The 23,352-nt window shown below is 45.3% G+C and overlaps 1 protein-coding gene across 1 annotated transcript; it reads right to left on the bottom strand.

Annotated features, from left to right (window-relative positions):
• Nucleotides 1-685: 685 nt before the first annotated feature.
• On the bottom strand, nt 686-14,217 carry LOC142312127 (uncharacterized). The gene is made up of 4 exons (XM_075351015.1): nt 14,098-14,217; nt 13,917-14,014; nt 13,632-13,719; nt 686-3,311 (listed from the first exon to the last, which is right to left on the bottom strand). The coding sequence occupies exons 1-4, from the start codon at nt 14,180-14,182 to the stop codon at nt 1,906-1,908; spliced, it is 1,677 nt and encodes a 558-aa protein (XP_075207130.1). The 5' UTR covers nt 14,183-14,217; the 3' UTR covers nt 686-1,905.
• Between the last annotated feature and the right edge of the window lie 9,135 nt (nt 14,218-23,352).

Below are 23,352 nucleotides of genomic sequence, written 5' to 3'. Positions count from 1 at the left end.
TATATCTCCCCTGTATATACCCCTTCTTCATTTGAGTGTGGCCCCAGGGTCCGGAAACCCTTGAGCCACGAGTAATCACCCCTAGATAGATAGATAGATAGATAGACAGATAGATGGAGGGATAGATAGATAGAGGGATAGATACATGATAGATAGATACATGAGATAGATACATACATGATAGATAGATGATAGTTAGATATATAGATAGATACATATAGATAGATAAACGATACATGATAGATACATGAAAGATAGATATATAATAGATAGATATATAATAGATACATGATAGAAAGATAGATATAGATAGAAAGATAGGTAGATAGATAATAGATACATGATAGATAGATAGATAATAGACAGAGGGATAGATATATAATAGATACTAGATAGATAGATAGATACATGGATAGATGGATAGATAGATAGATAGATAAATACTGCATCTCTTTGTAGGTGAAGGAAAGAGTCAGATTCATTTGTTCCCATAAAACTACTAGAAAGAAATTAGGAAAAAAAATACAAAATATATACATATATTCTGTGAAGAGTCTGTAAAGAATGAAAAGTGGAATCTGATTGGTTGCTAAGGGCAAAAGTTTGGACACACCTTCTCATTCAAAGAGTGTTCTTTATTTTCATGACTCTGAAAATTGCAGATTCACATTGAAGGCATCAAAATTATGAATTAACACATGTGGAATGAAATACTTAACAAAAAAGTGTGAAACAACTGAAAATATGTCTTATATTCTAGGTTCTTCAAAGTAGCCAGCTTTTGCTTTGATTACTGCTTTGCATACTCTTGGCATTCTCTTGATGAGCTTCAAGAGGTAGTCACTGGAAATGGTTTTCCAACAGTCTTGAAGGAGTTCCCAGAGATGCTTAGCACTTGTTGGCCCTTTTGCCTTCACTCTGCGGTCCAGCTTACCCTAAACCATCTCGATTGGGTTCAGGTCTGGTGACTGTGGAGGCCAGGTCATCTGGCGTAGCACAACATTACTCTCCTTCTTAGTCAAATAGCACTCACACAGCCTGGAGGTGTGTTTGGGGTCATTGTCCTGTTGAAAAATAAATGATGGTCCAACTAAACGCAAACCGGATGGAATAGCATGCTGCTGCAAGATGCTGTGGTAGCCATGCTGGTTCAGTATGCCTTCAATTTTGAATAAATCCCCAATAGTGTCACCAGCAAAGCACACCCACACCATCACACCTCCTCCATGCTTCACAGTGGGAACCAAGCATTTAGAGTCCATCCGTTCACCTTTTCTGCGTCGCACAAAGACACAGTGGTTGGATTCAAATATCTCAAATTTGGACTCATGAGACCAAAGCACAGATTTCCACTGGTCTAATGTCCATTCCTTGTGTTCTTTAGCCCAAACAAGTCTCTTCTGCTTGCTGCCTGTCCTTAGCAGTGGTTTCCTAGCAGTTATTTTACCATGAAGGCCTGCTGCACAAAGTCTCCTCTTGGCAGAGTAAATGAGGATAGTTTTTGTCAAGGAGGGAGGTGGAAGGAGCTGCAATAGTCTAATCCATATAGTAAATATAGAAATATAATACAATGCAATATATTTATGTTATTGTTTTCAGATAACCAATGTCTATTAGTAACTGCATATACTTTAATTCAAATTTAAGCTCTAATTTGCTGTTTTTTTTCTTCATTTCCTCATTTGTCAATACTTTGACTGTCTCTGTTATATGTTTTCTTGTATAGTTTATAAAAATATATGGTTTCTCCCCAGTGTGAGTTCTCTGGTGTAAATTAAGATTTGATTTCTTTGCAAAACATATCTCACATTCTGAACATGAAAAAGGCTTTTACCTTGTGCGAATTCTCTGGTGTGTAAAAAGCCCTGATTTATCTACAAAACATTTCCCACATTCTAAACATGACTATGGTTTCTTTCCTATGTGACTTCTCTGGTGTCTAACAAGACTTGATTTCTCAGCAAAACATTTCCCACATTCTGAACAGGAAAAAGGCTTCTCTCCTGTGTGAATTCTCTGGTGTCTGAAAAGACTTGATTTCATTGTAAAACACATCCCACATTCTGAACATGAAAAAGGCTTCTCCCCTGTGTGACTTCTCTGATGTATAATAAGGTTTGATTTCTTTGCAAAACATATCTCACATTCTGAACATGAAAAAGGCTTCTCCCCTGTGTGAATTCTCTGGTGTGTAACAAGCCCTGATTTATCTGCAAAACATTTCCCACATTCTAAACATGAAAAAGGCTTCTGCCCCGTGTGAGTTCTCTGATGGACAACTAAACCTGATTTTTCATTAAAACATTTTCCACATTTTGAACATGAATAGGGCTTCTCTCCTTTGTGAGTTCTCTGATGTCTAAAATAATGGGATTTATTTGCAAAACATTTCCCACATTCTAAGCATAAAAAAGGTTTCTCCCCTGTGTGAAGTCTCTGATGGATAACTAAATCTGATTTCCGATTAAAAAATTTCCCACATTCTGAACATGGAAAAGGCTTGTCCTCTGTGTGCGTTTTCTGATGGACAACTAATTCTGATTTCTGAAAAAAACATTTATCACATTCTGAACATGAAAAAGGTTTTTCTCCTGAGTGAAGGGTCTGATGTCTACTCATAGTTGATTTATCTGCAAAACATTTCCCACATTGTGAACATGTATATGGCTTCTCCCCTGTGTGAGTTCTCTGGTGTTTAACAAGACTTGATTTATCTGCAAAACATTTCCCACATTCTGAACATGAATATGGCTTCTCCCCTGTGTGGGTTCTCTGATGCACAACTAAAGATGATTTCTTAATAAAATATTTACCGCATTCTGGACATAAAAAGGGCTTCTCTGGTGAGTGAAGTTTCTGATGTTTAACGAAAAATGATTTATAGGTATAACATTTCCCACATTCTGAACATGAATATGGATTTTCCCCTGTGTGAACTCTCTTATGTCTAACAAGCTCTGATTTGTCGTTAAAATATTTCCCACACTCTGCACAAGAAAATATTTTCTTCTTTGTGTGAATTTTTTTAGAAGTAACAAAATACATTTTGAGGGACAAACATTTTCTATACTCTGCACAAGAAAGTGGCTTCTTTGCTTTAAGAGCAGTTTGATTTTTAATGCATCTTTTGGGACTTTTATTTTTCTTAATAACCTGTGATGAATGAGAAGATAGATCTTTGCTGTGAAGGGATGATGGGATATCTGCAGTAATGGCATTCACGTCAGTTATATCTTGTGTGATCGCAAGGTCATCGGATTTAAATTTTGCAGATATCAGTTTTCTTTCTGATCTCTTGGTACAGTCACCTGCTAAGAAAAAAAATAATTTTTTTAAATAAAATATTCTTAAAAATAAATATATGTATATGTTTTTGAAAACATCTATACAAATTACAAGCTATGAAGTAAAAAGAGAATTTTGTTTACTTACCGTAAATTCTTTTTCTTATCGTTCCGTATTGGGAGACCCAGACATTGGGTGTATAGCTTCTATATAGGACACACAAAGTACTACACTCAAAAGTGTAGCTCCTCCCTCTGAGCCTATACACCCCCTGGAGACACCAGATCTAGCCAGTTTAGTTCAAAAGCTGAAGGAGAATAGCCACCCACAAGTAAAAACAGAGCAAGCACCGGAACAACCGGAGCCTCTGTCTACGACAACAGCCGGTGATAACACGTGGAACAAGAAACTGCCAACAGGCAACAGGGAGGGTGCTGGGTCTCCCAATACGGAACTATAAGAAAAAGAATTTACGGTAAGTAAACAAAATTCTCTTTTTCTTTATCGTTCCTATGGGAGACCCAGACATTGGGACGTCTCAAAGCAGTCCATGGGTGGGAATAAACAGAAAAACTGAGAAGTAGGCAGAGCCTAACTTCACAAGTGGGCGACAGCCGTTTGAAGGATGCGTCTGCCCAAGCTCACATCTGCCGAAGCATGAGCATGCACTTGGTAGTGCTTCGAAAAGGTATGCAGGCTAGACCAAGTGTCAGCCTGACAGACTTGCTGAGCCGTAGCCTGGTGCCTGAAAGCCCAAGAGGCACCGACAGCTCTGGTCGAGTGTGCCTTGATCCCCGGCGGGGGAGGCACCTGAGAACCCAGGTAGGCATCCGAAATGGTGGACCTAATCCAACGGGCTAAGGTCGGCTTAGAAGCAGGGAGGCCCTTGCGCCGACCTGTGGTTAGCACAAAAAGAGAGGTGCACCGCCTAAGAACAGCGGTGCGAGACATATAGATCCGGAGCGCACGCACCAGATCCAAAGTACGCAACGCTTTTTCAAAGCGATAAACAGGAGCCGGACAAAAGGAAGGTAGGGTAATGTCCTAGTTAAGGTGGAAAGGAGAAACCACCTTAGGGAGAAAGTCCGGAGTCGGACGGAGAACCACCTAGTCTTGATGAAAAAACAAAAAAGGGGACTCCGAAGAGAGCGCAGCTAAATCAGATACTCTCCTAAGGGACGTTATGGCCACTATAAAGACCACTTTCTGTGAAAGACGAAACAAAGAAACCTCCCTAAGAGGTTCAAAGGGGGGTTTCTGCAAAGCCGTGAGAACCAAATTGAGGTCCCAGGGATCCAAGGGCCGCCGGTAAGGCGGAATGATGTGAGACGCACCTTGCATGAAGGTGCGGACCTGAGCCAGCCGGCGATACGCCGCTGGAACAGCACTGACAGAGCCGAGACTTGTCCCTTGAGAGAGTTGAGGGATAGTCCCAGCTGCAAACCGGACTGTAGAAAAGACAGAAGGGTCGGCAAGGAAAAAGGCCAAGGAGAATGGCCAGAAGAACGACACCAGGACAGGAAAATTTTCCAAGTCCTGTGATAGATCTTGGCAGAGGAAGACTTACGGGCCCGAGTCATCGTGGAGATGACTTCAGGAGGGATACCAGAAGCCGTCAAGATCCAGGACTCAAGAGCCACGCCGTCAATCTGAGAGCCGCAGAATTCTGGCGGAAAAACGGACCTTGTGAGAGAAGGTCTGGACGGTCCGGAAGATGCCACGGCGCCTCTACGGACAGATGGAGCAGGTCTGGGTACCAAGCTCGCCTGGGCCAGTCCGGGGCAATGAGAATGACTCGACGGCCCTCCATTCTGATCTTGCGCAGAACTCTGGGCAAGAGAGCTAGAGGGGGAAACACGTAGGACAGACGAAACTGGGACCAGTCTTGAACCAGAGCGTCCGCTGCGAAGGCCTGAGGATCGTAGGAGCGAGCCACGTAAATCGGAACCTTGTTGTTGTGACGGGATGCCATTAGGTCCACGTCCGGAGTGCCTCACTTGCGGCAGATTGACTGAAACACTGTCGGATGCAGGGACCACTCGCCACTGTCCACGGTTTGACGGCTGAGATAATCTGCTTCCCAGTTTTACACGTCTGGGATGTGGACTGCGGATATGGTGGACTTGGAGTCCTCCGTCCATTGAAGGATACGTTGTACCTCCAACATTGTCAGGCGGCTGCGTGTCCCGCCTTGGTGATTGATGTAGGCAACCGCTGTCGCGTTGTCTGACTGGACTCGGATGTGCTTGCCCGCCAATAGGTGGTGAAAAGCTAGGAGAGCCAGGAGCACGGCTCTGGTTTTCAGCACATTGATCGAGAGGGCTGACTCGGACGGAGTCTAAGTACCCTGTGCTCGGTGGTGGAGACATACCGCTCCCCAGCCGGATAGACTGGCATCCGTGGTGAGAATCACCCAGGACGGAGCCAGGAAGGAGCGTCCCTGAGATAGAGAGAGGGGCCGAAGCCACCACTGAAGAGAGCTCCTGGCTTGTGGCGACAGAGCCACTAACCTGTGCAAGGAGGAAGGCCGCTTGTCCCAACAGCGGAGAATGTCCAGCTGCAGAGGACGCAGATGGAACTGGGCAAAGGGAACAGCCTCCATTGACGCTACCATCTGATCCAGCACCTGCATCAGGTGCCTGATGGAATAACGGCGGGACCTCAGCAGAGAGCGCACCGCCAATTGGAGGGATTGCTGTTTGATCAAGGGCAACCTCACAAGTGCCGGAAGAGTCTCGAACTGCATCCCTAGGTACGTGAGACTCTGGGTCGGAGTCAGAGTGGATTTGGGCAGATTGACAATCCACCCGAATTGGGCTAGAGTGGCAAGAGTGAGCGAGACACTCCGCTGACAGTCTGCGCTGGATGAAGCCTTGACTAGAAGGTCATCCAGGTAAGGAATCACTGCCAACCCCTGTAGGTGCAGAACCACAACCACTGCTGCCATGACCTTGGTGAATACTCGAGGGGCCGTGGCTAACCCGAAGGGGAGAGCCACGAATTGGAAATGTTCCTCTCCGATTGCAAAACGTAGCCAACGCTGGTGTGAAACTGCAATTGGCACATGCAGATAGGCATCTCTGATGTCGATGGATGCCAGGAAATCCCCTTGGGTCATTGAGGCAATGACTGACCGCAGAGATTCCATGCGAAAATGCCGCACCTGAACATGCTTGTTGAGAAGCTTGAGATCCAGGATGGGCCGGAAGGAACCGTACTTTTTGGGGACTAGGAAGAGATTTGAGTAGAAACCTCTGAACCGTTCCCGGGTGGGAACCGGTACAATTACTCCATTGGCCTGCAAGGATGCCACGGCCTGAGAGAAGGCGGCGGCCTTGGAACAGGGGGGAGTTGACAGAAAAAATCTGTTTGGCGGGCTGGAAGAGAATTCTATCCTGTAGCCGTGGGAGATGACATCCCGCACCCACTGATCGGAGACGCGTTGAAACCACGCGTCGCCAAAGTGGGAGAGCCTGCCACCGACTAAGGACGTTGGTGGCGCGGACAGATAGTCACGAGGAGGCTGCCTTAGTGGCAGCAGCTCCTGCGGTCTTGTGTGGACGCGCCTTTGTGCGCCAGTTGGATTTTTGGTCCTTGGCTGAGTTAGTGAACGAGGCCGAGGGCTTAGAGGACGACCAGTTGGAGGAACGAAAGGAACGAAACCTCGACTGGTTCCTACCCTGGACAGGTTTCCTGGTTTTGGTTTGTGGCATGGAAGTACTCTTCCCGCCAGTAGCTTCCTTAATAATTTCATCCAGTTGTTTACCGAATAGCCTAGTCCCAGCAAAAGGGAGCCCAACAAGGTACTTCTTTGAAGAAGCATCTGCCTTCCACTCTTGAAGCCACAAGATCCTGCGGATAGCGAGGGAATTAGCCGAAGCCACCGCAGTGCGGTGAGAGGCCTCCAGCATGGCAGACATGGCATAGGATGAAAAAGCGGAAGCTTGGGAAGTTAAGGCAACCATCTCGGGCATAGATTCCCTGGCGAGGGAATGCATCTCCTCTAGAGAAGCAGAGATGGCTTTGAGAGCCCACACTGCTGCAAAAGATGGGGAGAACGAGGCCCCTGCCGCCTCATATACAGATTTGGCCAGAAGGTCAACCTGACGGTCAGTGGAATCCTTAAGAGAGGTGCCATCAGCCACTGATACCACGGTCCAGGCTGAAAGTCTAGACACGGGGGAATCTACCTTTGGTGAATGAGCCCACTCCTTGACCACCTCAGGTGGAAAGGGAAACCGGTCATCAGAACCACGCTTTGGGAAGCGTTTGTCAGGACAGGCCCTAGGCTTGGTCACAGCGGCCTGAAAACTGGAGTGGTTAAAGAACACACTCTTTGTCCTCTTAGGCAAGGTAAACTGGTGCTTTTCTGCCAGAGAGGGTTGCTCCTCTGATACTGGCGGATTGAGGTCCAGTACAGAATTAATGGACGCAATCAAATCACTAACATCTGAGTCACTTTCGGACAGATCAATGGGGCACATGGAGGTAGCATCCGAGCCCCCTGTAAAGGCATCCTCCTCGTCCTGCGAGTCAGCCTCTGAAACAGAGCCGCGGGGCGAGGAAGGGGAGGAAGCCCTACGTCTCCTCTTAGGAGGACGGGGCCTGGGACCAGATGAAGAATCCTCTGTGAGCTCCGCTGAGAGAGCCCTAGCAGCAGAGGCACCCTGTGAGGGGGGCTGATGCATGTTCAGCAAAGTCCGGGACAGCTGTCCCATGGAGTCGGCAAAAGACTGGGAGATAGACCTGGTTAAGGATTCTACCCAAGCCGGGGGTTCAGCCACAGGAGCAGGAGCAGCCTGAGAGACTACTGGGGGTGAGACTCCAGGCTGAGGCACCGCCAGGTTAGAGCAGGCATCACAATGTGGAAATGTGCTCGGATCATGCAGCACGAGGTTACATGCAGTGCATACTGAGTATAGCTTTGCCTTGCTCCTCGTGTGAGACATGCTGCTGGAGTGGGGGCTCTGCTAGAGTGACCCCCAGAGAGTATATACAGAGGCCCACAACCAAAGGTTGTGGCTTACCAGACCGCTGGAGCGGTGTTGTGTGTGCCCTCCAGATCCCAAAGCCCGGACCCCCAAGCACATCAGCAGGGATGCTGCAGCCAGTGATGATCGCAGAGAAAAACGCTGATAAAATGGTGCCGGAGCGAGGAGAGGAGGCGGGGCCAACTCTGAGAGCGGGATCTGCCAAAAAGATTTACAGGGGAGGAGACATGTACTCAGTGAGGAGTGTCTCTCCCCTGTGCAAATCGGCCGCTGGGCGGAGCCGCACTGTCCCTCTGCATGAATGACATGCGAGGGCAGTGAAAACGAAAGTAGGCCTCCGGCGAAGCCGGGGCCTAAATTTGAGCTGTGCGGCCGGCGCGCAGGCACCATCGGCGCGGTTCTCAAGGGAAAGCCAGAGAACCGGCCGGAAATGTTAGAAAACTCACTCAGCACACTCTCCCACCATAATAAAATACAGGGACCCCCAGAATATAAACGTCTCAGGTACTTAGCTTGCTGAGACGCAGGGCCAGGTCCCTGGGGATGAGTGCTCCGTCCAGCAGGATCCTGAAGGGCTGCGGATGGAGACCGGTCTCCTGCAAAGCATGGAGAACCGTGCTGGCTCCCACTTCAAGCCAGAGCCCGAGGGATGGTGAAGGAGCGCGGCATGTAAGGCTCCAGCCTTGTAATCAACAAGCACCGCCGACACAGTGGGGTGAGAAGGGACATGCCGGGGGTCCAGGCTTGGACCCGCTTTTCTTCAAACTCTTTCCAAAAATGAAAAATCAGATGAGAATGCATGTGTGGATGTATGCCTCCTGAACACAAAGCAATGAACTGGCTAGATCTGGTTTCTCCAGGGGGTGTATAGGCTCAGAGGGAGGAGCTACACTTTTGAGTGTAGTACTTTGTGTGTCCTCCGGAGGCAGAAGCTATACACCCAATGTCTGGGTCTCCCATAGGAACGATAAAGAAAATGCAATTAATTACTGAGACAAACAGTTCACAATCTAACAATAGACCTCAGAGCAGGAACATGTAGATCAGGGGTCTCAAACTCAGCTGGGTACATGGGCCACACATAGAAAAAAAAATTAATTTGGAGGGCTGCATTCTTTGAAGAACAAAGTTAAATTTTTAGAAATATATTTTTTTCTGTATCTCTTTTGGCTCATTTTTTTTTTTTTATCTCTTTGCTTTTTTTTTTTTTAAATGGCATTCATCATATGGGTTATGGTACAGATTTATAGCTTGAATTGTTAAGGACGTAACAATAACAAATGTGCACTTTTTGTGTTTATTTTAGTTGATTGAGATATATATATATATCTATATATTTATATATATACTAGAAGGTGGCCCGATTCAAACGCATCGGGTATTCTAAAATTTATTCTGTAGTTAATGTATGATTTTTTGTTATATATATAGATGTTGTTGTGTGTAGTTGCCAAGTGTTTGTGTAGGGTGATGTCACTGTTCTGGGTATTGTCTGGGTGTGTGGGTGTGTGAGACCGGTGTTGTTTGTGTGTTGCGTTGTGTGTGTTGTGTTTTTTGTGGAGCGCTGTGTGTTTGTGGTGCTGTGTGTGTTGTGCGGTTTGTGTGGGTGTGGGGTGCGTGTGTGTTTTGGGGGAGGTATGTTTTGTGCAGTGTGTGCGTATATTTGTGTGTGCCGCGGTGTTTGTGTGTTGGGTGTTGTGTGTGCGCGGTGTTGTCTGTGTGTGTGGGTGTCTGTGTAGGGCGGTGTATGTGGTTCCCAGTGTGTGTGTGGTGTGTTGTGCGGTGCGTGTGTGGCGGTGTGTGTGTGTTTTGGGGGGAGGTGTGCACCCCCATCGTGCTCCATCCCCCATGCTGCTCACCCCCCATCGTGCTCCATCCCCCATGCTGCACACCCGCCATCGTGCTCCATCACCCTTGCTGTGCACCCCCATCGTGCTCCATCCTCCATGCTGCACACCCCCATCATGCTCCATCCCCCATGTTGCACACCCCCATCGTGCTTCATCCCCCCCATGCTGCGCACCCCCATCGTGCTTCATCCCCCCATGCTGCGCACCCCCCATCGTGCTTCATCCCCCCATGCTGCGCACCCCTCAGAGAGGAGTATAATAGGAGGACTATAATAGGAGGGGTATAATAGAAGGAGTAGTCCTGGGGAGAGAGGAGTATAATAGGAGGAATAGTCCTGGGGGGAGAGGAGTATAATAGAAGGAGTATTCCTGGGGGAGAGGAGTATAATAGGAGGAGTAGTCCTGGGGGCAGAACAGTATAATAGGAGTAGTAGTCCTGGGGAGAGAGAGGAGTATAATAGGAGGAGTAGTCCTGGGGGGTGAGGAGTAGAATAGGAGGAGTAGTCCTGGGGGCAGAGGAGTATAATAGTAGGAGTAGTCCTGGGGGGAGAGGAGTATAATAGGAGGAGTAGTCCTAGGGGGAGAGGAGTATAATAGGAGGAGTAGTCCTGGGGGGAGAGGAGTATAATAGGAGGAGTAGTCCTAGGGGAGAGGAGTATAAGGCTATGTGTGCACGTAGCGTTTGTCCCTGCAGAAATTTCTGCAGCGATTTGAACAGCACACGTGCGCTTCAAATCACTGCAGAAAGAGTCCGTAATGAAAAAAAAAAAGCCGATTCCATGCACTCTGACTGCAGCTCCTCCCATAGACAGAGCGGGGACTGCATGCAGTATAATTTTTTTGGAGCAAGACAGACAGACAGAATAAGGAAAAAAAAAAATATATATAATATATATATATATATATATATATATATGTATATATATATATATATATATATATATATATATATAAATTTTAACGGTAAAAAAAAAAATTCATGCTTTATTTTGCCTTTTTTTTCATTTGATGCCCCTCTTGTATGTAATATCATTTTATTATTAATAATTTTGGTCAACATCTTGTAGTAATTTTTCTATGGGGTCCTCATCTTGTAGTAATGTCTCCCTTTCTGTAGTAATGTCCCCATCCTGGTCACCATCCAGTAGTAATGTCCTCATCCTGTATTAATGTGCACATCCTTGTCCTCTTCCTGTCATAATGTACCCAACCTTATCCTCATCTTCTAGTAATGTGGCCATTCTTCTCCCCTTCTTGCAGTAATGTGCCCATATTGTAGTATGTGCCCATCCTGATACCCTTCTTGTACTAATCTGCCCATCCTTTTACCCATCCTGTAGTAATGTGCCCATCCTTGTCCACAACCTGTAGTAATGTGCCCCATCCTTGTTCCCATCTTGTAGTAATGTGCCCATCCTGATCCCCTTTTTGTAGTAATATGCCCATCCTGATCCCCTTCTCGCAGTAATGTGCCCATCCTTGTGTCCATCCTGTAGTAATATGCCCATCATGGTCCTCATGTTGCAGTGAAGTGCTCCATCCTGGTCCCCTTTTTGTAGTAATGTGTCCATCCTTATCCCCATCCTGTAGTAATGTGCCCATCCTTGTCCTCTTGTAGTAATGTACCCATCCTTGTAGTAATGTGCCCATCTATGTCCCCAGCTTGTAGTAATGTGCAAATCCTTGTCCCCTTGTTATAGTAATGTGTCCATCCTTGTCCCCTTGTTGTAGTAATGTGCCCATCATTGTCCCCTTGTACTAATGTGCCCATCCTTGTCCCAATCCTGTAATAATCTGCCCATACTTGTCCCAATCCTGTAGTAATATGCCCATCCTTGTCCCCTTCTTGTAGTATTGTGCCCAGCCTTGTCCCCATCCTGTAGTAATGTGCCCATGCTGGTCTTCTTTTTGTAGTAATGTGCCCATCCTTTTCACGATCCTGTACTAATGTGCCCATCATTATCCCCTTCTTGTATTAATGTACCCATCCTTGTCCCTATCTTGTAAAAGTGCAAAAATGAGAAATACTCTGGTCATCAAAGGGTTAACTGCCCAGCCTCCATGTACTCACGGTAGATAATACCAATCTCCCGCATTTCTTACAATTACCCTGTGCCGAACGTTGGATAAAAAAGGGAATTATTACTGTCACTAGAGAGGGACTGGTCATATAAGGAAGATTAGAGAACTCAGATTTCCTCGTTATTTGCAGTAAGACGTTCTATTCAGTCTTCACCCTGACTTTTCATTTTGGGGGAACATTTCCCGCTCATGGGATATTTATTGTGAAATCTATAAAGGCAGAATTAGTTCCTTATAAAAAACTAAGATTAATCGACTTTCAAATTAAATTCTGGGAATCAGATCTTGGATTTATCTTAACCCCTTCCTGACTGGGCTAGTCCTCATTTTTTGGTTACTTATTAATCACGTTAATTATATTTATCACTAAAATTAACCTGGCTATACAATTCCCAATGTCAGTTGGATTACGTAGATACCAAACATATATAGCTTTCTTTTTTTTATTTAAGTGGTGAAAAAAATTAAGAAATTTGTTTGAAAAAAAATTAGCTTTCACCATTTTCCAACAAATGTAACATTTCAATTTTGGGGATCCGGGAATATGTGAAGGCTTACTTTTTGTAAGCACTATCAAAGTTAGGCGCTAGCATATTAAGTATCGAAAAAGGTAGTTCTATATTATTTCTTGTGTTAACGTGTCTACTGTCTATGCTTGAGCATATAAATGAAAATAACATGGACTGGTGTCTAGTCATAAAAGTAAGGCCCACCACTGTGGACTATATTTTTCTTCATATGATATTCTAAGTTGTCAGCACATTCTATGTACGTGGTCACTAGGCTTTGTAGTTTAGAGACCTGGGAAGGTAAGGGTCAGCGTCTTCTAATTCCAGAGAGTAGGGAGCGTTCGCCGGACTGTAAGATCTGGCTGGAACAGATCTCACTCCAACAGAAGGACTTCCAATGTCCAAAGTAATGGGAACAGTTTTGGTTTATCAGGAGAATGGTGACGACATGATTGTGATATCTACACCGCAGATAAACCAGACACAGACAGTGAGGCTATCTGCGCACGTGTGCGTAATTCATGCAGTTACGCTGCGCTTTGTAGCGCAGCGTAACTGCATGCGTCCTGCGTCCCCTGCACAATCTATGGAGATTGTGCAGGGGCCGTGCGCACGTGGCGTCTTAGAGCGCAGCGCTTCGGCTGCTGCCCGAAGCGCTGCGTTCAAGAAGTGACATGTCACTTCTTCCGTGCGCTTTGCCGGCAGCTCCTGCTCTGTCTATGGCAGGAGCTGCAGGCAGAGCGCATGGAATCGGCTTTTTTTTTTTTTCTACGGACATTTTCTGCAGCGATTTGAAGCGCACATGTGCTCTTCAGATCGCTGCAGAAATTTCTGCAGGGCTAGTACGCAACGTGCACACATAGCCTTACTGAGAAGAATCTGTGACTTCTCTGCATTTAGTGGTTACTACTCACCTGGGTAGTCATATGTAGGAATCTCCTCTTTACACCACTCATCACCCCTCACTGTCTCTGTAGTATTAATATGGATCAGATCTTCACCCTGAAACAAATATTGTAAAAGTCACAGACAGATGGAGAAGCCACATCTATGATCAGCTCTAATCCTGCCATCTCCACCGCTCTCATTACACAAGTATAACACATATAATACTGGTGGATAAAACAAGACTGAGCACAAGACCTTCACAGCCGTCTACACATCATAGGGAGATTTCATGACACCTTCTCTCCATCTACCTGATGATCCTGAGGAACATTGGGATTTTCTTGTTTACAGTCCTGTGGAAGAAGAGGACGGGGACATCTCTCTGGTGTTGTCCTCTTACTGAATGGAACTGGAGGAAACACATACAGGGACTGAATTCATTCCTTACATACAGATAATTATAGGCCGCGTGTATTTAGTCCGGTCTATTACCTGGTGATGTGAGGGGCTGGGGAACCTCCATCATGACTTCCTTGTACAGATCTTTGTGTCCTTCTAAATACTCCCACTCCTCCATGGAGAAATAGATAGCGTTATCCTGACACCTTATAGGAACCTGACACATACAATGATACTGTCATCCCCGATCCCTCCATAGCATTACTGTATAATGTCCCAGCATTCCCAGTAGTGTCACCTCTCCAGTCAGCAGCTCAATCATCTTGTAGGTGAGTTCTAGGATCTTCTGGTCATTGATGTCCTCATGTATCAGGGGGTGAGGTGGAGGCCCCGTGATTGGGCTCAGGGGTCTTCCCCATCCCACAGACACAGGGGCCTGACAGCGATCACTAGAGGTCTTCTTCACTACTGTGTAATCCTGGTTATGGAGAGACACATTAATAAATCTCACTACAGACATTTCCAGAGTCCTCACCTCTCCAGTTCTGTCCATCTGTTATTCCCATAGATAAGAATGATGTAATGTGACATCATCAGAATCTCTCACCTCTCCAGTAAGCCAGAAGAGGATCTCTAGGGTGAGGTGTAATATCCTCTCCACCATCTTGTCCCTGTCCTTATCCATCATTGATGGGTCAATCAGGAAACTTCTCTTATATAAGATCTCCACTGAGAGGATGCAAAATTGTAGGAACCTGAATGGGAAGAAGATGTAAAATTAAAAGAATCTCGACTTCCTGTTCCTGCGCTGAGATGTGAGGATGGAGAAGGAGAAGCTCCATACAGCCCCTGCAATATACAGCGACCTACAGAAGCAAACAGCACCCCAGACCAACATAGAGAGGCTGCAGTGAATCACCAGCTATCAGTGCATGGATCGTTATCTCCTCAGGAGCGCAGCAACACCATTCAAGCCCAGAGCACAGCAGAGGGAGGAGGGGGTCAGTGCAGATAACATGGCACCACAGTGAGGGGGAAGGAGGGGGAGGAGGGAGAGGAACAACAAGGGCAGCTGCAGCAATGTGCAGGGGGCCAAGATAACAGAAGAATTCAGAGTATGCAGAGTGGTACAGAGACATTGGGCTTGGGGGAAAGATATCAGATTGATTACAAAAGGCTGGCAAAAGAAGTGGCAGACCATCTGACAGCAGACATCAGAGAGGCAATAGCAGCCTCAGTGAAGGAGGCTTTGGCTGCGCTGCAGGAGGATGTGGAGCACCATGATATGAGATTGACAGAGGTAGAGCAAAGAGTCTCTGATGCTAAAGAGAATCTGACAAGATTGGAGGGCAGATTTAAGGAGCTAAACACTAATGCTCAGCTTATGAAGGATAAAATAGAAGATCTTGAAAACAGGTCTAGGAGGAATAACTTAAGGCTGGTGGTCTGCCTGAGACAGTGACAACAAAATATTTGGACTCAATCTGTGAAAAAGAATTACCCCAAGCTTTAGGCTATGTGCGCACTGGGAAATGGAATTTTCTTGAGAAAATTCCGCATGCTCTCAAAGATTAACGCACCCGCGGTAAAAAACCGCGGCAAACCGCACCCGAAAACCGTATGCGGTTTGCTGCGGTTTCACCGCGGTATTGTTCGCGGTATTGCCACGGTTTTGCCGCGTGCGGGTTGGGATGTGCTTTATTGCATTCAATGCAATAAAGCACATTGGAAAAAAAAAAAAAGTCATTTAATTCTGAGATAGTAGATAGATAGAGGGATAGATAGATAGATAGATAGATAGATAGAGGACAGATCGTTACATTTCCCACGGTCGGCAGTGAGTTCACATTACCGGCCGTGGGAAATGACCGGTAATTACCTCTGCTGTCTGCTGCATTCATTCAGCGCTGTGTCTGTGACAGTCGCGGCTGGATGTAAGCAGCGCAGGACATGTGGATTACGCCGGAGCTTTGGTGCGGGAGGGGTTAATAAAATGGTGAACGAGGCTTGTTTGTTTTACTTAAAATAAAGGATTTTTCGGTGTCTGTGTTTTATTCACTTTACTTATGGGTTGATCATGTCAGCTGTCTCAGACGCTGCCATGATCAAGCCTGGAGTTAATGGCGGTGATCCACCACCATTAACCCCTTGTATTACCCTGCTGCCACTGCTACACGGCGGCAGGAAGAGCCGGGGACACGCCGGTGCTGCCGCATAATGGATGCGACAGTGCCGGGGCAGCTGCGGCTGATATTCTCGGCTGCGGGAGGGGGAGTGAGGCGGGGGACATTAACCCTGCCCCTCTCCCTCCCTAGCCTGAGAATACCGGGCCGCCGCTGTGTGCTTACCTCGGCTGGAAGGTAAATATACAGTGGAGCCCACGTTCTTTATTTTCTATATTTCCGTTTTCTTTCTATGTGTGTTCTATGTGTCTGTGTCTGTGATCTATGTCTGTGATGTCTGTGTGTGATCTGTGTGTTTGTTTACTCTCTGCACGGCTTCCTCTTCCTGTAATGACATCACTTCCCTGCAAAACCGCAGACAGGCGATGTACATTACCGGAGGTAAACCGCGAAATACCGCAGGGAATAACGCAGGAAAACGCAGTGAACCGCACAGAATTTGCTTCCTGCGTTATTCCCTGCGGGATTTCACGATTAACATTGGAGTCAATGGAGTGAAATCCCGCAGCGACGTGTGGAAAAGAATTGACATGCAATTGTTTTTGCTGCGGGAATCCCGCAGCAAAACATGCAGCTGTCAAATTCCGCCTAGTGCGCACAGGATTTTTTTTGCCCATAGGATTTGCTGGTGATTCACTGCAGAGATGTTATGAACATTTTCTGCAGCGAAACATGCAGCAAAACCGCAAAAAATCCGCGGCAAAATCCGGTAAGTGCGCACATAGCCTTAGGCCTACAACATAGCTGCCGTGTAGAAAGAGCGCACAGAGTGGGACCCATAAGGGAGCAAAGAGATGGTCACAGTAACAAGGATAATATCTCCAGGCAAGGTGAAATGTCCAGAGCAAGACAGGTTATTATAAAACACCTGGAATACAAAGATAAAAAAGAAATTCTGCGGGCCTTCAGGAATAGGAAACAGGCACTATGCATTCAGGGACACAAGATTCTATTATTTGGCGACTATTCGGCAGAAGTCACACGAAAAAGAAAAGCATTTAGCCAGATCTGCACTGCCCTCTATCAGAAAAACATTAAATTTCAGCTTTTATACTCAGCAATACTAAGAGTAAGAGGAGCAGATGGGGTCACAAAGACTTTTCGGGATCCTTCAGAGGCGGAGCGAGAGATACTACAGGAGGGGAGCACACGGCGACAGGAGAGGAATGGAAAAGAAGGGACTTTCACTGATCCGAAACATGCAGATCCTGCAAACATAACATCTGCAGTTAGACCCGACAACGAGCCAGAGTGGAGTCAATTGAGATCCAGACCAGCCAGTCCTAAGGAAAAGCGACAGATGGCGACTTCAGCTGGGAAAAGAGGAGGAAGAGGCAGCAGCTCATGAACAAGCAGGCAAGAAAAGGACTTAATTTGGTACTGCTGAATGGAGCCGTATGGTGACAAATGTGCCTTAACTCTCTAAAGTCTCGCCTACCTCCTTCTCTATCTCTTTTTCTCTCTCCCTTTTTCTCTCTCTCTTTTTCATGCTTATCACTTTTTCCCTTTTATCATTTACTAATGCATTTTTTTTCCTCTCTCTCTTTTTCTTCTCTTAATGACGGTTTTAGGAGCTTGATAAATTTATAAAGGCTGTTTAGGGGCAAGGAGTTAATAGCCAATAGAGGGGGAGAGGTGACTTAGTGGGGTGGCTTCATGGAGAGCATCTCAGAAAAAATGGAAGACGTTAATTGTATTTGTAAAGTTGGGGATGGGAAGGGTTATATACAGTTGGGGGAAGGGGGGGGGAAACAGAAGGGAAGAGAGATGGGGAATCCATGCGACACGGCCTGAAAAAGGAACTGTTGATTTTGGGGATTATGGTTAAGCTCATTACGTGGAATGTTAAGGGACTCAGATCGCCGCACAAACGAAATATGATATGATACTACATCATCTCAAGAATCTTAAGGTTGATATTGCTTTATTACAGGAGACGCACTTGCAAAAGGATGAGTTCTTCCGTATGAACAAGATGTGGGTGGGAAGGGTATATGGGTCGGCCTCAAACGGTAGGAAAGCAGGGGTTCTTATTTTGATCAATAAAAACATTGCACATGAGGTGGAAACACAAGATTCAGATGAAGAAGGAAGACACATACATATAAAGATTTCAGGTACTCAAGGCACTTTTAGTATCCACAATATATATGCACCCAATACGGAACAAAGGTTTTTTTTTTTTTAAAATATAGCTAATAAGATTTTGCTGGATGGGGATATATGTAAATTGGTGGGGGGAGACTTCAATACAGTGGTTTCTCAGGAAGAAGACAGGAGGAGTCAGGGGAAGCAGGGGAGGAACATGGAGGGGTCGCTGAGAGCATTGTTAAATACAATTACACTACAGGATTGCTGGAGATTATATCACCCGAAAGAGAGAGAATTTACACACTATTCCCACCCACACGACTCTTGGTCAAAGATTGACCTTTTATAATTATATAGAAAACCCCGGCACACAAAAGGTGAAACTTGAAATAACTTTTATTCAGTTTTTATTCAGTTTTTTATGTTGACGTTTCGGCAAAATTTGCCTTTTTCAAAACTAAAGAAATAAACATATATATAATTATTAGTACCATAAATACATAGGATATTATTAATCATATCCATATAAATCATGATAACATCATATATACCTAATAAAGTCATGGAAGTATATATATCTTGTGAAGAATGTCTTGAGACTTGACAAGGATATTTATCTAAAATAAAGGCCCATATATTAGAAACAAACACAAGAAAAAATTTTTTACATTGAATATAGAGGAAATTTCCATATATATATACACACATGTCAAGATCTCCCTTGTGGGACAAAAGTAAAACAAGGAATACCAGAAAAGTACATCCATATGTAACAATAAACTGATTGAATTACCTTAAATGGCATAAATAAGAAATCCTAGTGAGGATATAGGAAGCAGATGCCACAATAAAGGTAAACTGAAAAGTAGAGACATAGCGGTCAAACAAGGAAAAAAGGCAATTCCCATAGAGAAACAATTCCCATAGAGAGACAGAGCGCCAAACCATTACCTGTACCCTGGGAGATCAGTGGTGGAGTGGAACGAAACAGAGCCGCAGTGAGGTTTAAATACCTAGTGAGGGCGGGCCGACCAAATTGATTAATCCAAGGAGGAACGCATGATGACACGCAAGCTAGCGCATGCGCGATGAATGCGGAAGTACGCGCATGCGCAAAAGAACCAGTGAAATGGAGCGCACGATGGGACGCAAGCAACAAGGAAGTGCGCGCATGCGTGAAATAGAAAAAAGAGCGGTGAGACGGGGTGACCCGGATAGAAGCTCCATGTTAACTGAAGAAACCTCATCGTGTCTAAAAAGAAACAAAAAGAGGAAATATAAGTATAAGTAACAGTAACCATATAATTACTTATTAGAAAAACTGTTAATAACATTGGCAAGATTACACCAAACACTAAGGCGTACTATATATGAATATAAATATAAAAATTACACATATTTCAATAAAACCAAAAATAGGACGGACCCCATATCTCCTGCTCAATAATCATACTCCCTATTAAGACCATTAGGGGAAAGAGTATTAAGCATGTGAATCCAATAGGATTCCCTATTCTTCAATTTCCGGACCCTGTCACCTCCTCGTCTCAATGGAGGAACATGCTCCAATACTTGAAAACGAAGCTGGGACACTGTGTGTCCACATTGTGTAAAATGATGAGGAATTGGTAACATAGTCATCCCACATCGAATGGTAGATTTATGTGGGATGACTATGTTACCAATTCCTCATCATTTTACACAATGTGGACACACAGTGTCCCAGCTTCGTTTTCAAGTATTGGAGCATGTTCCTCCATTGAGACGAGGAGGTGACAGGGTCCGGAAATTGAAGAATAGGGAATCCTATTGGATTCACATGCTTAATACTCTTTCCCCTAATGGTCTTAATAGGGAGTATGATTATTGAGCAGGAGATATGGGGTCCGTCCTATTTTTGGTTTTATTGAAATATGTGTAATTTTTATATTTATATTCATATATAGTACGCCTTAGTGTTTGGTGTAATCTTGCCAATGTTATTAACAGTTTTTCTAATAAGTAATTATATGGTTACTGTTACTTATACTTATATTTCCTCTTTTTGTTTCTTTTTAGACACGATGAGGTTTCTTCAGTTAACATGGAGCTTCTATCCGGGTCACCCCGTCTCACCGCTCTTTTTTCTATTTCACGCATGCGCGCACTTCCTTGTTGCTTGCGTCCCATCGTGCGCTCCATTTCACTGGTTCTTTTGCGCATGCGCGTACTTCCGCATTCATCGCGCATGCGCTAGCTTGCGTGTCATCATGCGTTCCTCCTTGGATTAATCAATTTGGTCGGCCCGCCCTCACTAGGTATTTAAACCTCACTGCGGCTCTGTTTCGTTCCACTCCACCACTGATCTCCCAGGGTACAGGTAATGGTTTGGCGCTCTGTCTCTCTATGGGAATTGTTTCTCTATGGGAATTGCCTTTTTTCCTTGTTTGACCGCTATGTCTCTACTTTTCAGTTTACCTTTATTGTGGCATCTGCTTCCTATATCCTCACTAGGATTTCTTATTTATGCCATTTAAGGTAATTCAATCAGTTTATTGTTACATATGGATGTACTTTTCTGGTATTCCTTGTTTTACTTTTGTCCCACAAGGGAGATCTTGACATGTGTGTATATATATATGGAAATTTCCTCTATATTCAATGTAAAAATTTTTTTCTTGTGTTTGTTTCTAATATATGGGCCTTTATTTTAGATAAATATCCTTGTCAAGTCTCAAGACATTCTTCACAAGATATATATACTTCCATGACTTTATTAGGTATATATGATGTTATCATGATTTATATGGATATGATTAATAATATCCTATGTATTTATGGTACTAATAATTATATATATGTTTATTTCTTTAGTTTTGAAAAAGGCAAATTTTGCCGAAACGTCAACATAAAAAACTGAATAAAAACTGAATAAAAGTTATTTCAAGTTTCACCTTTTGTGTGCCGGGGTTTTCTATATAATTTTATACGTGCAATTTCCCCTGAGCACCTTTACTCAGTGAGCCGGACTTTCACTCAATGTTATTTAAAGATTGACCTTTGGCTGACAAGTGAGAATTTATTGCAGAGGGTAGAAGAGATAGTTATAGAGACTATGGTAATATCGGATCATAGCCCAGTGGTAGTCAGTATAGCTGACAAAGTTCAGAGAGGACAGGATTATATATGGCGCTTCCCCTCATTCTTGACTTTGGACGAGAACTTCCATAGAATACTGAGAGAATGGTGGGTGGATTATACATTGACGAATCAGGAGCACAGTGGGGAAACACTATTGTATTGGGAGACGGCCAAGGCAGTTTTGAGAGGAAAAGTGATAGGATATACGACAAAGGCGAAAATACAGGCACAAGTAAAGTTTCAGGAGGCTAGCCGGGCAGTCAGGGAAGCATATACTGACTTCTTAGAAAAATCATCAAGGGTGACAAAAGCAAAGTGGGTGGAGGCGAAGGGCAATTTTGAGAACTGGGTAGAAAGGAAAGAAGGTATGTACAGGACACAACAAGAGGCAGAGTTGAATCGTTTCGGGAACAAGGCAGGGAAGTTATTGGCAAATCTGGCAAGGGGACGACGACCCATGACACATATTATGACACTGAGAAACGCTGTGGGGAGCAAAACGACAGACCCCAAAGAGATAAACGACATTCTTGGAGACTTCTATGCAGGTTTATAGAAAGAGGAGGGGTTAGATGATAGAAGAGAAGGACATGAGTGGTTAAAAGGAACAAAAATGCCTACGCTCACAGAGGAAAATTTACAGGCTCTGAATAAAGAGGTGACGGAGGACAGAGGAGGAGGTGCTACAGGTTATAGGAGAGTTAAAAACGACAAAAGCCCCGGGACCAGATGGTTTTAGCGGCAGTTTTTTCAAAATTATGAAGGATCAAATCTCACCTATACTGACAGAGTTATTCAATAAGATAATGGGCGGGGAAAGAATATCGGGTACACTTAATACAGCCTATATAAAGCTCATTCCTAAAAGGAGGAAAGAATTTAGAAGACCCATCTAGTTATAGGCACATCTCGCTGATTAATCAAGACCTAAAAATGTTTGCGAAGTTGATGGCAAATAGGTTAGCGGCAGTATTGCCAGAGATTATAGATCTCCCCCAGGCTGGCTTTGTTAAAGGGCGTTCAGTGGTGACAAACATTAGGAAAGTAATGCTAGCAATTGATGTAGTAAAGCAGAGGAGAGAAGGAGGGGAGGGCATCTGTGGCGCTCTGGACTAGCCAGGTCGTCACAGGTAACACACACACACACACCCCCCACCCCCACTAGACAGTTACATTAGCCAAACACAAAACCCTTGTTGCCTCACTCCAGGGTCTGATGTCCACACCAGGTGGGGCGGAGCCAAGCGGTTGGCCCCACCCACCGAGGAGTTCACAGGCCTGGAGGCGGGAAAAGGAGCAGTTTAGTCCAGGAGGTTGAATTGAGAGGAGTAAAGTGGAGAGTGTCTGGGTTTGTGGCCCAGGCACTGACAACAAGGTTGGCAGACGGTGGTGGCTGTCGACAGGAGTGGTGGATCAACGCGGAACTGTAGGACCGGGGTCAGGCGGTGGCCCGCCGGTATCGATCGGGGAGCGAAGTGAAGCCAACACACACAGGCAGGGCCATCGGACCCCGACTAGGCTTGGAGTCGCCGTCAACAGTCAAATCCGAGTGTGACAGGAACCCCAGGGGTTTCCTAACAACCAAAGACCCGTTAGAAGGCAACCGTCCGCACCGTGAGGGTATACAGCTACCGCCAAAGGCTAGAGACCCAAGGGCCAGCGCCTGCGGGCAAACTGGCTCCTCCGGCATCCATACACTGGGGAGCAGACTACCATTGGGGACCCATCGTAGTCAAGACAGTACACAAAGGTGCAGGGAAAGACAGCCGTCATCACCTGTCCGGGGAGAGAGACACTGCAGCCAGCTGCGGGACCTGTCCATCCAGCCGTTTGGTTTACCGGAGACTTTGTGCATCTCTTGCTGAGTGAGTACACCCGTGCCATCCGGCACCGCGCCGCGCTGTCCCTACAACCCTGCACCTCACCGACCCTGCCTCCCCGTCACACTACCGGG

The sequence above is a fragment of the Anomaloglossus baeobatrachus genome, chromosome 5 (assembly GCF_048569485.1).
Source record: "Anomaloglossus baeobatrachus isolate aAnoBae1 chromosome 5, aAnoBae1.hap1, whole genome shotgun sequence".
NCBI lineage: Eukaryota > Metazoa > Chordata > Amphibia > Anura > Aromobatidae > Anomaloglossus > Anomaloglossus baeobatrachus.
Note: the sequence above shows the minus strand (reverse complement) of the source record. Positions and strands in the feature narration are given on the sequence as shown.

Bases quoted from the DNA above. Each gene is read 5' to 3' on its own strand.
- LOC142312127 (XM_075351015.1), bottom strand. From the start codon at position 14,182: ATGGAGGAGTGGGAGTATTTAGAAGGACACAAAGATCTGTACAAGGAA. The intron at 14,015-14,097 runs GTAATAGACCGG...TGTTTCCTCCAG, and splicing joins CCAGCCCCTCACATCACCAG to TTCCATTCAGTAAGAGGACA. The intron at 13,720-13,916 runs GTAGATGGAGAG...TATTTGTTTCAG, and splicing joins ATGTTCCTCAGGATCATCAG to GGTGAAGATCTGATCCATAT.